At 29.9% G+C, this 18,441-nt stretch overlaps 1 protein-coding gene across 1 annotated transcript; it reads left to right on the top strand.

Moving 5' to 3' along the window:
- Nucleotides 1-10,375: 10,375 nt before the first annotated feature.
- On the top strand, nt 10,376-11,431 carry LOC112695793 (pectinesterase inhibitor 6). Its single transcript, XM_025748274.3, has one exon. The coding sequence runs from the start codon at nt 10,513-10,515 to the stop codon at nt 11,170-11,172; it is 660 nt and encodes a 219-aa protein (XP_025604059.1). The 5' UTR covers nt 10,376-10,512; the 3' UTR covers nt 11,173-11,431.
- The last annotated feature ends 7,010 nt before the right edge of the window (nt 11,432-18,441 follow it).

Raw genomic sequence — 18,441 nt, 5'->3', positions numbered from 1 at the left:
ATGTACACAAGTACCTCTTTATTGTCTCTAACAAAACTTTCAACGCGGTAAAATACAGGTACTATGTCTTCACTCATCTAAATATCAAAACATAAAATTCTGTCACAAGTTAACCAAACAACCAACACAATATAACAACATCACAAAAGAATAAAAATTTCAAATACTTACATTGTTTTTGTTATTATCAAATACCTATCTGTAATTACTTCACAACTCTCACTTAAACTACACATACAACATTGTAAGTATAATACCCACAACTTACTTGGCCCTAGGATCACTCACTCATATAAATGACACTATCATATTTTCATCTTTCAAACTCACTGACACTCATAAAACAAAGGAGAGAATTTCAAAACATACTCATTTTCATTATGGAACACACACATACATTTCACAAGGCATATGTGCCTTTATATAGGCAATGCTTCCTACTAAAATAATAATTTATGAATTACAACTCAATTTTGTAATGACTACTATTTTATGAGTTGGCTTCATGAATCTTCTTTCAACTTGTATTCATGTAGTTTCCATAATCTTCTAATTTGCTTGACTTCCAATTTCAATTCAATTTGATTTTGAATTTCTTCAATGTTGTAGAATGTTGTAGGTATACTACTCTCTTGAATGTTTTTCAAAAATCTTCAAGCTTCCAACATTAGCTTCTAACAATATCTAGCCAATTGATGATTATTGTATTCAACTAAAACTTTGCTTCTTCTTTGACCATTTTGACTTCAAAAACTCTTCATGAAAATTATAATGATGCAATTTGATTTATAATGAATTAACATTGCCTCCCTTAAATCAAGCTTGCAGAATTAATCATTCCAAGCATCTTCTTCAATTTGTAAAATAACTCTGTCTTCAATGGCTTTGTAAAGATATCTGCAACTTGGTCTTCAGTGGGACAGTACTTAATCAAAACTTCTTTCTCATTCACCAATTCTCTAATTTTGTGAAATCGAATACCAATATGCTTCGATCTTCCATGGAATACTAGATTTTTGCAAAGTGCAATAGCTGACTTGTTATCACAAAATATTGTTGTTGGAGTACTTTGTTTCTCGTTTAACTCCTCAAGAATTCTTCTTAGCCAAACTGCTTGTGTTGCACAACTTGCTGCTGCTATATATTCTGCTTCTGCTGTAGATAGTGCTACTACTGGTTGTTTCTTTGACGACCATGAAATTGTACCAGAACCAAGATGAAATACAAACCCTGAAGTACTTTTTCTTGTTTCTATATCTCTGGCCCAATCACTATCAGTGTAGCCAACAAGATTTACTTCATTAGTATTCTCATAATAAATTCCATCATTTAAAGTACCTTTAATATATCGAAGAATTCTCTTTGCCGCTTGCAAATGGTTGATACAAGGCTCCTCCATAAATCTGCTAAGCAAACCAACTCCAAACACAATATCTGGTCTAGTCGCAGTCAAGTATATCAGACTTCCAATCAAGCTTTTGTAGTATGTGGGATTTACTGCTCTTCCTTTATCTTCTCTCAACAATTTGAACTTCTCTTCGACTGGAGTAGAAACTGGTTTTGAGTGCTCCATCTGAAATTTCTTCAAAATATCATTTGCATATTTCTTTTGAGAAATGAAAATTCCACAATCTTTTTGAACTACTTCAATGCCAAGAAAGTAAGACATCAAACCCATATCTGTCATTTCAAAGTGCTTTATCATAGCCTCCCTGAATTCTGCAATTATCTTCAAATTGTTCCAATAAAGATCAAATCATCAACATAAGGACACCGATCAAGATATCTCCATTTTCAACGAACTTGATATAAAGAGTATGCTCAAACGGACATCTTCTGAAACCATTCTCAATGAAATAAGAATCAATCTTCTTGTACCATGCTCTTGGTGCTTGCTTTAATTCGTACAAAGCTTTCTTCAATTTATAAACTTTATCTTCTTTTCCAAGAACTTCATATCCTACAGGTTGCTCAACATACACTTCTTCTTCTAAAGTGCCATTTAGAAATGCAGACTTAACATCCATTTGATGTATCTTCCACTTATTTTGAGCCGAGAGTGAAATAATCATACGAATAGTGTCTAACCTAGCAACAGGAGCAAATACTTCAAAATAATCGATACCTGGTTTTTGTTTGTATCCTTTTGCAACTAATCTTGCTTTGAAACGATCAACTTTACCACTGGGTTTGTACTTAGTCTTGTAAACCCACTTTACTCCAATCGGCTTCTTATTTGCTGGTAAATCTGTCAGCTCCCATGTGTCATTCTTTTCAATGGCATGAATCTCCTCATCCATTGCTTTCTTCCAATTGTTATCTCTAGAGGCTTCTTCAAAGTTTAACGGCTCACAATCTGAAAATAGAGCAAAATTTATGATTTCTTCATCGGACTGATCGTTGTCATTGCCAACCTCATAATCTGCTAATCTAGCTGGTAGTCTCTTCTCTCTTTGAGGTCTTCTAGATGATTTTGGTTGCTCGGTTGCATCAGGTTGTCTTTCTTCTTCATCATCACATGTATTTGAAATTATAATCGGTCTGTCTTTGTGTTCCAGTCCCATATGTCTTTCTCGTCGAACGTCACGTCTCTGCTGATGATCACTTTCTTTGTTTTTGGATTGTACAACTTGTATGCTTTTGAGTCTGTGCTATAGCCAATAAAGATACACTTCTCGCATTTGTCATCTAACTTCTTCCTTAATTGATCTGGTATGTGGGCATAAGCGATACACCCAAAGACTCTGAAATGATGAATGGAAGGCCACTTTCTACTCCAAGCTTCCTCTGGAGTTTTATCACGAACACTTTTTGTTGGACACCTGTTTAAAATATGAACTGCTGTTGCGACTTCTTCTGCCCAAAACTCTTTAGGCATTTGTTTTGACTTGAGCATGCATCTGACCATATCCATGATGGTTCTATTCTTTCTTTCAGCAACTCCATTTTGTTGAAGAGTGTATCTAGTTGTTAGTTGGTGTTGAATTCCGTGTTGCTTAAAGTATTCTGAACATGTAAGATATTCTGTTCCTCTGTCTGTTCTGAGAATTTTGATTTTACAGCTACTTTGTTTTTCGACAAACGCCTTGAATGTCTTAAAGACATCACATGCTTCTGATTTTTGCTTCATAAAGTATACCCATGTATATCTACTAAAATCATCAATAAAAGTGATAAAGTACCTGCTACCACCATTACTTGGAACTTCTATAGAACAAAGATCTGAATGCACAATTTCAAGTAATCTTCTAGCTCTCCAAGAATTTCTTGTAGGAAATGGATCTCTGTGCTTCTTTCCCAGTTGACAAATCTCACAAACACAATTGGGAATATGAATCCGTGGTAGACCAGAAACAAGTCCTTTTCTTGACAGGTAGTTTAGGCCAGAAAAATGAAAGTGCCCAAACCGCATATGCCACAACCAGTTATCATCAAGTATCACAGAACTCATGCAAGAGGGATTAACATGTTGAATTTTTAACGGAAACATTCTGTTTGAAGTCATCTTTGCTTTATCAATGAACCTTCCATTGTTGTCAAATACAGTGCAATATCCACGATAAGTTATCATCTTATATCCCTTCTCAGATAATTGCCCCATACTCAGTAAATTGTAATCAAGTTCAGGAGCATAGAAAACATCAGAAATATAACTTAGAGAACCATCTTTCAATCTAATTGGTATGTGCCCTTTTCCTTCAATAGGGATCTTTGTACTATTACCAAACTTCAATAATAGTTTAACTGAATCATCTATTGTAGAAAATAACTCCTTTCTACCAAACATATGATTACTGCAAGCATTATCCAAGTATCATATATTTTCATCTTCAGCACATGAATTACTTGTAAAAAATAAAGTCTGAGTACCCGGATTATCATCAGTGTTTTGATGCTGATTTTCTGCAACGTGTGCTTGATTGTTATTCACCATTTTGGATCTGCAATCTGCTACTTTGTGTCCATACTTTTCACAATGAAAACAGTTGAAATTGGTTCTTTCTTGATAAAAATTGCCTCGACCTCTTCCTCGGTTGACAGGCCTGAAATTCGTTCCACTTCTTCCTTGATTAGGTGGTGTAAAATTATTGTAACTTCCTTGGTTGTAATTGCCACGACCTCTACCTCTAAAACTTTTTCTGTCTCTACTATGAAAATTAAAACCACGACCTCGTCCTTCTTGTGTACGGCTTGATTCTGCAACGTTGTTGAAATTCACTCGACTTTTCAGGGCTTCCTCGGTTGATTTTTCTGACTTCTCCAGTATTCTACTGATGTGGCTTTCCATGGTTCCTTGCAACTCTTCAATCGTCATAGTATCCATATCGTGGGATTCTAGTATCGTAGTCACCACATGGTCATACTTCATCGGCATGGTGCGAAGAATTTTCTCCACCACTTTGCTATCGGGCATATCTTCTCCATAGACTCTCATTTTATTGACAAGATCTGTAACACGAGTAAAATATTGCTCAATGATTTCTGAGCTAGACATCTCGTACCTTTCATATTCTCTTCTTAAATACTGTAGCTTTGCTTTCTGAGCTTTATCTACGCCTTTGTATGATAGCTTCAACGTGTTCCATGCTTTCTTTTCACTTTTGGCATTTGCTATTTTGCCAAACACCGTATAATCTATACTTTGATGAATTTGAGATAGCGCCAATTGATCTCTCCTTTGTTGGGCAGCATCTGCTCCTTCTTGCAAACCCGGTTCAATAAAATTCCACAGGTTCTGGGCCTTCAAATGGGTCGATATCAAAGTCTCCCAATAACTATAATCAAGTTTTCCATCTAACTTGGGACCGGACCACACAATATGAAAGTGTTTGACATACTAACTCTATGAATAAACAACTATGTGAGAACTCTCTCACACCTCACAAACTCTCAAACACCAGGCGCTGGATTAACCAGCTCTGATACCAAATGTAAGTATAATACCCACAACTTACTTGGCCCTAGGATCACTCACTCATATAAATGACACTATCATATTTTCATCTTTCAAACTCACTAACACTCATAAAACAAAGGAGAGAATTTCAAAACATACTCATTTTCATTATGGAACACACACATACATTTCACAATGCATATGTGCCTTTATATAGGCAATGCTTCCTACTAAAATAATAATTTATGAATTACAACTCAATTTTGTAATGACTACTATTTTATGAGTTGGCTTCATGAATCTTCTTTCAACTTGTATTCATGTAGTTTCCATAATCTTCTAATTTGCTTGACTTCCAATTTCAATTCAATTTGATTTTGAATTTCTTCAATGTTGTAGAATGTTGTAGGTATACTACTCTCTTGAATGTTCTTCAAAAATCTTCAAGCTTCCAACATTAGCTTCTAGCAAGATCTAGCCAATTGATGATTATTGTATTCAACTAAAACTTTACTTCTTCTTTGACCATTTTGACTTCAAAAACTCTTCATGAAAATTCTAGTGATGCAAGTTGATTTATAATGAATTAACAAACATACTGTCTTTGATCTATCCTAGCATCACATGCATGTTCATCATACTTCACTATTTACTGTCAATTTAATGCAACAAAAACTAACTTGACTTACCTCGAACAATGGCGATATGCACGACACACTACCACCAAACAGTCCATGTGTACACCGTCAAAGCACCATTACGAACTTGGGTAAACGTTAATGAGATGAAGAATATGAAGGATTAACTCGTAAAGCCTAGACGAGGGTTTGGGATATTTGTAATTTTACAACGAGAAAGGAAGAAGATTTTTTTTATACAAGGACGTGACAGATACTAGTCTCTTTTTTTTTGGATACAAGAAAAACAGACATAGATTAATAATGATTAATCTAATACTTGAGTTCTGATATCAAATAATAAAAAATAAAAGATAAAAAAAGATAAGAATTCAAATTGAATAAAAAGAATATTGAAATTAAAACTAACAAATAAAAAGCGATAGATTGAAATTGAATATAAAGATAATCACTCTACTTTTTACCCAATTTTTCAACGCAACAAGAAAGGGACTTCTCAACCTAACTTGTCCACGCCATAATTTGGGAATTGAATCGAAAGGACTTCTCAACCTTTTATCTAAGTTCCCGATACAATAAGAGAGAGACTCACTCAACCTCACTTATCCACATCATGGTTTTATCCCGAAACCAAGAGGAAATTTCACACGTCTAATATCTGAATATTACAGCCACAATAGTTTACGAGGTATTTATAACCTTTTACTATGTCAAAACAAGAAAAACCCTAAACCCACAAACATAAAGCTTAATCTTGTAATTAAACAAACAAAATTAAAATATATTAAATTAAATTAAATATTATAAAAATATAAACTAATAACTTCTAAAATAATATTTGAATTCTTCATATCATAAACATTTAAAATACGTATCAATGAGATAGATGAAAGATTATATCTCTAATACATCTTTTTATACAAAAACCTTATGAAATTATTTCTTCCAAAAAAAAATGTTAAGAGAAGACACATTTATCTAACACATTCTCTCAAACAAGATTTTTTTATTTATTTAAATTTTTACATAGATTTTCTTTCTTTCTTTCTTGTTTTAACTTACAAAAGGATATATTATAATTATTGCATCTCTTAAGAATAAAATCTATAAAAAATTTATAAGTGTGAGATATCTCTCATTTGATAAACTAACTTATAAAATTGAGTTAGGCTCGTTCAATCTCAATTATAATACAATATCAAAACCTATCTAATCCAATACTATTAAGCCACCCACTTGCAATATTCATATTTCATATGATAATTCCTAAACGTGATAAAGAATTTATAAATATTAGACATTTGTCATTTTATACATTAACTTTTGAAGTTAAATTAGGTACACTCAAACTCAATTCTAATATTAACCAACAAATTTGAAAGTACTTACATAATTTATTTCTATTCATTGCAATATTAAATTTAAAATCCAATTCCAATTCTATTTATCAAACTGACAAGTCAACAAGAAATGGCAGGCATAAAATAAAACTAAATGAGTTTATAAGATGTATCTTATAACACATTTCTGATAAAATTGTCCCAAGTAGAAGACTTATCGCTGTTCTCTCTGTATTGTTTATTACGGCACCCTATTCCTTGCAGCTACCTTATTATATTTTTATCACCATATGAAATTATGAATGAATAACAGAAGACAACATGCATATTGAAACAGAACAGTGTTTCTACTTCACCGTGCATGCCATTTTCTTTAGAGATTTGAACAACAATTGGAAGTTGGGACTTGCCTTAATTAAAGAAGAGATTTCATTATTTTCCTCATATTATATATATATATATATATATATATATATATATATATATATATATATATATATAGCTGATTTAATTTAACTGCTCACATGCTTTGCACAGCACATGTACATGTACTACTATATATGCTAAGGGTTCCTTGTTGCTTTAATTTGCAGTTTTATGTTGTGTATGATTATTGCATAGAATTTATCTTTTGTGGGCCATATACAAAACTTGATATGTTGTTCAGAGTTCTTCAACACTTGTCTATGGCTTCTACGTTAATCCTTGGAGTTGGAATCGCCATAGACATTAATGGGGTTCTTAGAAGATTGCCAACAGCTGAGCCTAGTCTTGTAAAATTTTCAATTTCAACTTCGAGATCGAACATGTGTTCTTCATTTCTATCAATAAAAATGATAATTGTTTATCTTCTCCTTTAGCATTATTTCTTGATCATGCATTAGTTGAAATATTTTATTTTTCTTAGAAAACATGCAAAACATTATCATGATATATCGCCACCTCAATAAGCTTAAGCCATGGATTTTGCTTTTCTGCACAAAATCATGTCCAGCTAATATTAACCAACTCATTAATAATCTCAATTAATTATATATTCATCTAAAAAATAAGAATGTGTTTTAAATAAATTTTAGTTAAGTAATATTATTTAAATTAAAAAATTAATTAGAGACCCAAATTTAAAGGACAAATAACATTTTTATTATCCACTCATAATTTCATCCTACTAGTACTTGGTAAGACATGTGCTAGTGCAAATCAATATCCAAATTTGCATCTTCCAAGGAAAACGATAAGATTATTTCTCCCTAGCATGCATGTGTGACATATAATGGAGTTTATGATCAAATTATAATAACATCTATTAATGGAAAAAGCCAAAAAGGGAGTCATAGTCTTATAGATCGATATTTTGGTTATCAATATCGCATTAATTAAACGATAGCTATATGGACTAATAATCATAGAATCTAGTTATTTGGCATTTTAGTTAGGTGTGCCTGAAGATCAAATTTTTCTTCTCACCTTCTTGCTTGTGGAAAAGAGTTAAGAGCGAAAAAGACATCATATAATTATAAAATATAAATTATGAAAAAGTTTAGGGACCAACACTTTTATTAAAATATGACTCATATTTAATTAATAAAAAAATAAATAATTTCATATAATTAAATGTAATCTCATACTATTAGAAATATTAATGATAATTAATTTAATAATTATAAATTATAAAATTTATTGGTCTTCTAATATTTTTCATAAACTATTTAAGGTGCATTATAGTTATGGAACATTAGACAGAAACACAGAGATACAAATAAAATATAAGATATAAATAGAGATATTATGTCTATTTTAATAAAAAAATTTAAAAATATTAACGAAAAAATATGACATATTTTTTATTTTTTTAATCATTTTGATTAATTTTTTATAATTATATATTTTTTTAATTTTTAAATAAAAATAAATTAAAATTTTATAATTTATTTTAATTTATTATAAATAAAATATCTATTTTTTACGTCTTATTTTGCATGTCTAATCTTGTTTTGTTTTGAGAAGCAAACGCAACATTGAGGAATAGGGATCGTTCGGCTACCGACTCGTCTTCTTCGTCGCGTAATAGTTTCATTTTCGTTATTGTTATACATTATCATCATGTTCGGCCATTGGCTTCATATAGTAATGAAGTTCGTTCTTTGTAGACCTCGAAATAGTAATAAGAAGACGTTAAGTACAAATAATGGCAATATGATATTAACATTGTGGTTAGGTGGACCCAATATCGATATGCAAGAAACCTACTTAGCAATGGAGGAAAGAAAATCGTGAAAGTAACCTGCTTTAATTTAAGTATGGTAATTTATTATCTCATAAATACTTATTTTTAGATTTTTTTTAGATGTTTAACTAATATTATACTGCACGAAAAATATACAATCGTGTATGATTGGGACATGTTCATTTCGCTTCTTATTATTAATAGTTATAGATACAAATCAACTTAAGTTGGTAAAGTGATTATGTACAATAAATTATTGGTCAATGTTTAAATTTTTAAATAAAATTTAAATTTATAATAAATTAATTTTCAGACAGTTAAATTAAAAATATTATAAAAAGAAATTTAATTACAGATGGTAATTAATTTGTAACAAATATTTAATTATGTTAGATATATATTAAAATTAATTATTAAAATAATAATTTGTGTTTATATTTTATGTATTTTATACTAGTGATTGATATTAATTATATCCTATCTTATAGTAAAAAAAATGAGAGTTGAACTCACAACCTCCCTTATATAATGACTTACAATAAGTGAATAACTACTAAACTAGTTAGTTAATTTAGTAATTTAGAGCATTAGTTTTTTATTTTTTAGGTTTTTAGTATGTATAAAATTCGAAATGATTGGATTTTATATTTATTTTGAAAAAATTTGATATTTCTGCAGGTAAAGTAGAGTAGGGTAGGATAGGGTTTAGAATTTTAGGGTGTGGGTAGGGTTAGGGTTGAGAGATTCTCAACCCGGGTAGAATATGATAGAATTTTAATAAAATTTTCAACTCGCGAGTAAGGTTAGGGTATGGTCCAAACCCTATCCTACCCTACCCATTGGCAGCCCTATTTCTTTTGATTTGATTTGTTCATATACAATTAACAATGACTGGATATTTAATTCACTGGATGTACGTATGATTATCCTAATGGTAGGGTTTAGGAGGTAATTTAAGGTAAAATATTTTTTTTACTTTATAAGATTAATTCTATAGCCCATTATTCATATTATTTACAAAAATCATTATCTATCTAATAAAATCGGATATGATATTGATGAATGAGAAAGTAGAGAAATTTCACAGTAAGAAAGATTGAGTATATCTTATTCTTATCCAGACTAGTGAGGAACTCACATGTTACATACTTTTCCCATCTAGCTAATTTCAGATTACCACCCTTTATCCCTTTTTTTAATTGCACTCACTAGCCCCTTGCCTATGCACCAGCTTCTCCCTAAAACAAGTCCAAAAAGTAAAACATAACATGGTACTTTTTAAAGTCCCCACCACCCCTACCTTCTTAAGCCAAATCTCACTATAAAGATACAACAATCTAAGCATTCCTCACAACTCTTTTCTTCATTCTCTTGTTTATAGCACCATACCATATACAAAAGAAAAAAAAAATGGTCATAATATCACGCCTTATGTTACTCCATGCATTATTGTTATTGTTCCTTTCATCATTCCTAGCAAGCAGTGGCCAAATGGTGCTTGCAAAAGGGAACAAAAATGGTTATGTTAGAGAAGCTTGCAGTGTAACAAGGTACCAAGACTTGTGTGTTCATTCACTAGCACAATTCTCCAACACTGCGGGAACAAGTCCTAGCAAATGGGCACGTGCTGGGGTATCAGTGACAATTGGCGAGGTAAAGAAAGTTCGAGCATACTTGGCACAGTTGAAAAGAAATGGAGGATTCATAGGAAGAAACAGAGCTGCACTTTCAGATTGTGCTGAGGTTTTTGATGATGCACTTGATGAGCTTCATAGATCACTTGATGTGCTAAGAAAGCTTAGCAAAACCACGTTTAGCACACAAATGGGGGATCTCAATACGTGGATTAGCGCCGCCCTAACCGATGAAGACACTTGCCTTGATGGATTTTCATTTCAAGTCCAAGATAATAATAATAATAATAATCATAACAATAATAAGAAGAAGCAGATCAAGTTGCTGCAGAGGAGGGTCCAGAATGTTTCTTACATAACCAGCAATGCTCTAGCTCTTGTTAACAAGCTTGCTACCACAGGTATTGAAAGCTTCGTTGATCAAGACAAGTCCTGAATTGGGTAACAGATACTTGTGCTACATGTGTAATATACATATACTTTTTCTTTATTTTTCTTTGGTTTTTGTCTATATCAAATGGGAACTATAAGAAGAAATAAATAATGTTCTGTTAGTTATATGTTTGAATACTTATTAGTAATTAAGGTTTCAGCAAGAAATATGAATTAGGTGTTGCTTGCTTGTGTAAATATGATCATGAAATGAAATTTATCCCACAAGCTGTATAAATAGTTGAAAATCTTTTACTTAGTAATTCTGTCTTGTGAAATTTGTGAATGATTTGAGTATACTGACTATATGCAACTATGGTATGTTGTTTGTTCTGTTGCTCAAATGACTCATAAATGGTACTCCTTTCTCTCTGTTCTTTTTTTTTTCCTTCTCATCTACCAATGTCACGTTTAATATTAATATAGAATTAATATGATATGAGCAACGATTTAAATATGATGCTTTTGAATTTAAAAAGAGTGTTTCTAAGATCTTTGATAAGGCAGCTAGAAACTCTCATTGACTCTTGGCCGATGCCTTTGGTGTTGTAATTAAGTGGTCAAACCTTTTAATGTTTTCGGTAATGACTAATGAGATGTTGGACAATCTACTATAAAGAGGATCAACCACTAAGACCACCCCACCCAAAACAAGTCAAAACAATTCATTATATATAACTCAGTAGTACCTACTAAAGCACAGTACACACCATACCCTAATACACATTTGAAACAAAGTATCATTCATAACTTTTTTTTTTTGAAAAGAAATGCTTATTTACAGTTTAGATTTCCATTTATGTTTGAGCAATATGTATTAAATTCTTAAATTTAAATTTTAGTGGCAATATATTTTTTTTTCTTTTGGTTGTCTAAAGAAAGGAACAAAGCAAAAGGGCTAGAAAAAACAAAGCAGATTCTCAAGCAAAGTGATTCCATTATTTAAAAATGGTTTTTACGTTTAAAATAACAATTGTTTTTTTTCCTTTAAAACACTATTAGAAAATCTCTGAAACCTTATGATGACAAAGTGATCATATATGAATTATAAGTAGCCATTAGGATCGAATCAATACTTAGAAGTTTTAGTAGTATGCAAGAAATTTTAGAGATGAATTAATGGCTTAACTGTTACCGTTCGGTCGCTTTTTTATTATTTTTATAAAATTAATTTTATTTATTTTTTAGTATATTATTCATCGTTTAATTTGTTAATTAAGTTTTTTCATCATTTTAATATTATTGTAACTTTATTTATATTATTATTTTTTAAAAAATAAAATCACTAAAAAATTAAATACTTTTAAATATTAAATTATAAAAATACACAATAAACATATATCTATTTTATTAAAAAATAAATAGTTTAAAAATTAATGATTATAATATTATTTTAATAAAAAATAAATATAAAGCAAAACATATGTTAATTATTTACAAAAGATAAATTATACTTAAATATTATAGATATTTATCTTTATCTTCATTTTTTAAAAGTGTTAGGTCAAAATATAGATCTAAATCTTAAAAAGCTTTCATTGTCTTACAAATATTGAAACAGTAAAAAGATAAATTAATTTTTTTATAATTATTTACGCAGTATAAAATAAATAAAAATTATTTTTATTGTCTTAACAATATATATTGAATATATATATAAAATTATTTTTATATATAGAATTTATGAATGATTAAATTTTAAAAAATTATGAAAAGGATGAGATTTTGACATTTATAAATATTTTAAAAATAAAAAATTTAAATTGTTTAATAAGTATTTTTAAGACACTATTAAAACAGTAATATTTATAGAATAATATTACTAATAACTATCTCCTTTTTTTCAATCTCCCAAACTACTCTCTTATTTTTTATTTTTTAAATTTTATTATCTTTATTATTATATTTGAGTTGAAATTTTAAAGAAAATGTACATTTTAGTGTTTATTGTTGATATTTTATGTTAAATTTATCTTTTTTATTTTAATCTCAATCTAATCTGTTAGGTTGATATATTATTATACATGCAAATCTAAATAGGTATATTATATGTAACAAATTTTGTAAAAAAAAAATAATACTTTTTATTCTATGTTGTTGTCTATTTTAAATTTTTTTTTATTTATTTTTGTTGACATCATATATAATATAAGTGTCGCTATTATCATTTACATTTAAGTATGTTATTGTCATTTATATTTAAATAGTAAAAAAAGAATTTAAAGTAAACTATTAAAATGATACCTAAAATTTTGCATTGCTAATAAAATGAACCTCAAAAGATGCTAACGACAAATAAATAATGTTGATGATAGATAGGGTAAGATAGAATAGGGTAGATTTGAACTCTACCCTAATCCTACCTGCGAGTTGTAAACTTTTTTAAAATTCAATTTTACCTTATCCGCGGGTTGATATTCTCTCAACCCTAACCCTACATGCATTCAACATTCTCAATCTTACACTACTCAACCCTACCAGTAAAAAAATCAATTTTTTTAAGCAAATATAAAATTCAATTATTTCATATTTCATACATATTAATAAAACAGAAAATATAAAAACTAAGTTCAAATTAAAATTAAAAATAATAAAATCTTAAAAAAATTAAACATAAAATTACAAATATTATAATCATAAAGTTCTTAATAAAGTTAAAATAACACAAACAAAGATAAATATCTTATCACTCTTCTTTTAACTCCAAATTTTTACAGAATTACTCTTTAAATAACAAACATACTAAATTAATAATTTAAATGATTAGCTTAATAGTTGATTTGAGTTTTTACAAAAAGGAAGTTGTGAGTTCAATACCTACTATGATTGATTTAGTCAACCCTACCCGATCAGGTTAGGTTGAGTTTGGTACTCACGGATAAAATATATGTTGCCAACCCTACAAATAAGGTCCAAAAAAAGTACATGTTGCTAACCCTACAAATAAGGCCCAAAAAATTTAAAAATACAACAACTGTTTACAATCATTATTAAAAAAAATATTTTCATCTTTGAATTTTGGTAATTTTTTGTCAAGTAATTTTTTTAAAAAAAATCATTGTCAAAATTTCACTTTTTTTTTGAAAAATAAAAATCAAATTTTGTTCTAAATTTTTGTGTACATTCTAAATATTTATTCAAATGTTGCCACAAAAATTTAGAAAATATAATTTTTTTTTGTTATTTATAAAACTTATGATATTTATTAGTTCTTTTTGTCGTATTTTTAAATCATTCAGGAACTATTTAGTCGATAACATCTTTTATGATTTATTTGTCGGCGACTGAATCTTTCGGATATCAAATTAGTAATTAACCCTAAATTTTATAAGTAATGACATTATGTATAAGTAATGACGTCATGATATATAAAATATGATAAATATTTTTAATAAATTATTTTTTATTAGATGTTCTTGTATTTTTTTATTTGCAATTAATAAAATAATATAAAATAAGCTATAAAAACTTTCTTAGTAATTCTTAATTTTTAAAATGTTCATTGATTTAAAAAAATTATTTTTAAACAAACTTAAATTTTTTATTTAATTCTTAATTTTTATTTGTATTTATTTTTTTAAAAAAAGTTCACTGTTACTTTTTTTTTTACAAAAAAAAAACTTTTACTCTCTTCTTTTATTTTGTATTAATACGATTTAATATTATGTGTAAATTGTCAAATAGGTCAGATACACATAAATTTTCATCCGTTGTCTAAATTTACTAAATATTAAATAAAATAAAATTTTATTATTTATAGCATAATTGAATAAAAAAATAACTTCTAAAATAAAAAATTAGAATTTTAAAAATAAACAAATAAATATTTATCTATGTAATATATTAATAGTATTATCCTTTGTTTTCTTGAAGTTACACGTTAGGCAAACTTATTATCTGCATGTATACTAATTTTGTAGGATGATCAATTAAAGGCTATAACATTACTTGATGAAGATGAAGCTTGACAATAATACCAGCCTCGGATAGTTTCTTCTTTGCTCTTAGCTCCTCATGAGCATTATAGGCATTTGATATTCTCATTAATTATGGCAAGGAGTTTATTTTCCTCATAAAGTCCGATCTAACTTTGTTCTTGAGAAAATCGCGCTACCAAAAATATACTTCAGCATTTTTAGACTCTACAGAAAGGAGCCTAAATTTTAACAAAATTAGTTAGTCTTGATAATACCATTCACTTTTTTTTTTTTGTTACAAAAGTTTGTCAAATTTATCTAAATACTATATGAAATAAACTAAATTGCACACAACTCAAAATAATATTCATAGTGGCTAAAAAGTATTTAAATTTTTATTAAACTTAACAAATTAAAATGTAAATTTATTAGGAAAAGAGAAAAAAGATGCTCACACATCATCTATAACAAAAGAATAGTAAAAAATTGGAGCAAGCACTATACAAGAAAAAAATTCTAAAAGAAGAAAAAAATAGTTAAAGATAAAATTACATGCTTTTATTATTAATTTATTATTGTTAAGAGTACTAAGATTAAATAATTAGTTAGTGAAGTCAATAGGGTTGCGATAGTTTATGAGTTTGTTACTGCACAGTAGTTTAGTTCTTAACTACTTCTTCTTGGTCTCTTCTTGATAGTCATGCATGACTATATATATGAATATCTTCTGATATAATTAAGGGACTAATAATTCAATACACTTCAGTCATAGTCTTTTACAATCTCTCTATGATTCACAACTATGATTTCAACATGGTGTCTAAAGCCTCAAAACCACTATTCTTCCGTCATTGAATTTTTTTTTTCCTCCTCTACTTCATTGATTCTTGTTCCTTAATCATTCATCTCCTTCAACAAATGGTACTGCTTCTAAGCATTTCTTCTACCACAACAAAACCAGGACTAGTTTCTCTTGCTAAAAAATTTGAAGACAACAACTATAATACATGAAAACATCAAGCATGGCTCATGATTCAGACTCTTGAGATGGAGCATCATTTGGATCCCACCAAAACACTAGCAAGATATGTGCAAACAACCCTTCTTGAAACTTCTTCAAATCAAGATTCCTCTACCACATAAAACACCACTCCGGGTGCTGCGCCTGCTACAACACCATCACCGTCACCATCACCTGCTCTCACAACAACCACAACACAGGTTCAAGAATCCACAGCATACAAAGAATGGCGTCAGAATGATCTTGCACTCACTACTTGGTTTTTTTCTTCAGTATCTACTTCCTTCAAGAATAAAGTTCTATATTGTCACACCTTTGCTGAAGCATGGAACACCATCACTAATTTCTTTTCTGTTACATCAAAGACAACGATTCAAAGTCTCAAAGCACAACTAAAATGTGTCGAGAAAATGACTACCGTTTCTGATTATCTTGGCCGGATTCACAAACTTGTTGCATCTCTTCTTGCGATTGCCCATCAGATTAGTGATGATGATCATATTCAAGCCATCATTGATGGGCTTCCAGAGGACTATAATGGCTATATCACTTCTGTCATGTCTAGACTTGGTACATTCATAATGGCTGAGGCAGAATCATTTCTACAAGCATATGATGATATGCTTGATCGTTTCAAACACCCTAGTACTCACATTTTCATTGCGCATTTGTCATAATCCTTCTTTAACTCCAATAACCGAAGCGGAGCACGGAGAGGTCGTGGTGGAAGATTCCAAATAGGAGGAAGGAATCTATGGCATAATCTTCGCTCTTCTTGCCAAATTTGTGGACGCAATGGTCACATAGCCTGGAATTGCTACTATCGTTTTGATCAAAATTATCAACTAAATTCTACATCAAACACACCACAGATACCTTTTTCTAACACCGTTCCACCATCACCATCTCCATCATTCCATCAACCTCGAGCATATCTCACTGCACCTTCTTCAATTGGTGAATCAGCCTGGTACCCAGACTCTGGTGCGAGTCATCATGTTACCCCCGATGCAACCAACTTGTTAACATCTTCTCAAGGTCCTCCTGATCTAGATCAACTCTTTGTGGGTAATGGTGCAGGTATCCTTATCTTAAATTATGGTTCTTCAATATTAATTGATAAATCTAATAACTTTAGCTATCGTTTACAAAATCTCTTGCATGTGCCTAATATTACTCAAAATTTAATGTGTTTCAAAGTTTGCAGAGGACAATAATGTTTTCTTTGAATTTTGTCCTAAAAGTGCTTTATTCGTGATAAGGTTTTTCGCCAACTCCTTTTCCAAGGCCACACTAGAGGGGGAATTTATGTTTTTTATCACCTAATTGTACCTAAGAATGTTTCTTGTTTGAAGAATGGTGCTACATGTTTGTGTTGTTCTTTCAATACCTCACCCGGTACTAAGAAATATGCTACTGATCATACTTTTAATTCATGCCTACAAGAAAATGATGTACCCGTTAGAAATATAGAATCTTGTAACAATTTACATTTTGATAATAAATCAAAAGAGTTACATTCTGTTCCATCAAATTTTTTCAAATACTGCACCTATTGTTACTACTACTCTTATAAATTCCTGCACAATGCCTCTAAATAGTGTTGCTCTCACTGCTACAAAACTCAATATTATTAATTTATGGCATAAACGTTTAGGCCATACTAATGTTCCAAATGTGATACGCGTTCTAAAAGATTGTGGCGTTACTGTCCCTAAAAGTTTAGAAGTGCATAATGTTTGTGAGTTTTGCTCTCTTGCCAAGATGCATGTATTGCCTTTTTCTAATTCAACCTCTTCTTATACTATGCCTCTTGAACTAGTATATGTGGATATTTGGGGGCCAGCTCCCATACTCTTTAGATCTGGTTTTAAATATTATATTACTTTTGTGGATGCCTTTAGTCGCTATACCAGTATTTTTTTATTGACTAATAAAGCTCAAGCCTTTGCAGCCTTCAAAACTTATAAATCTTTAATGGAGAATAAAACAAATTGTACTTTAAAAGTTCTCCAATCTGATCATGGAATGGAGTTCTTATCAAATACTTTTACTGACTATTTGAAGCAGTATGGTATAAAGCACAGGCTGTCATGTCTCTACACACATCAATAACAAGAATGTGTTGAAAGGAGGCACAAGACCATAACTGAAACGGGTTTGTCTTTGTTAGCTACGGCATATCTCCGAGTTAATACTCAAAATGACCCCTAAAATTTGACCTCAAACTCAATCTAGCCCTCGAATTACTAATTTACTCAAATTGTACCCTGAAATTTTAAGACGTGACTCAAGTTGGCCCTTCCGTCTATTTCCGTCACCGGAAAATTGACGT

The sequence above is a fragment of the Arachis hypogaea genome, chromosome 6, assembly GCF_003086295.3.
Source record: "Arachis hypogaea cultivar Tifrunner chromosome 6, arahy.Tifrunner.gnm2.J5K5, whole genome shotgun sequence".
Classification (NCBI taxonomy): domain Eukaryota; kingdom Viridiplantae; phylum Streptophyta; class Magnoliopsida; order Fabales; family Fabaceae; genus Arachis; species Arachis hypogaea.
This window is presented reverse-complemented; position numbering and strand designations above follow the sequence as displayed.

Coding starts and splice junctions, on each gene's coding strand:
- LOC112695793 (XM_025748274.3), top strand. CDS start 10,513: ATGGTCATAATATCACGCCTTATGTTACTCCATGCATTATTGTTATTG.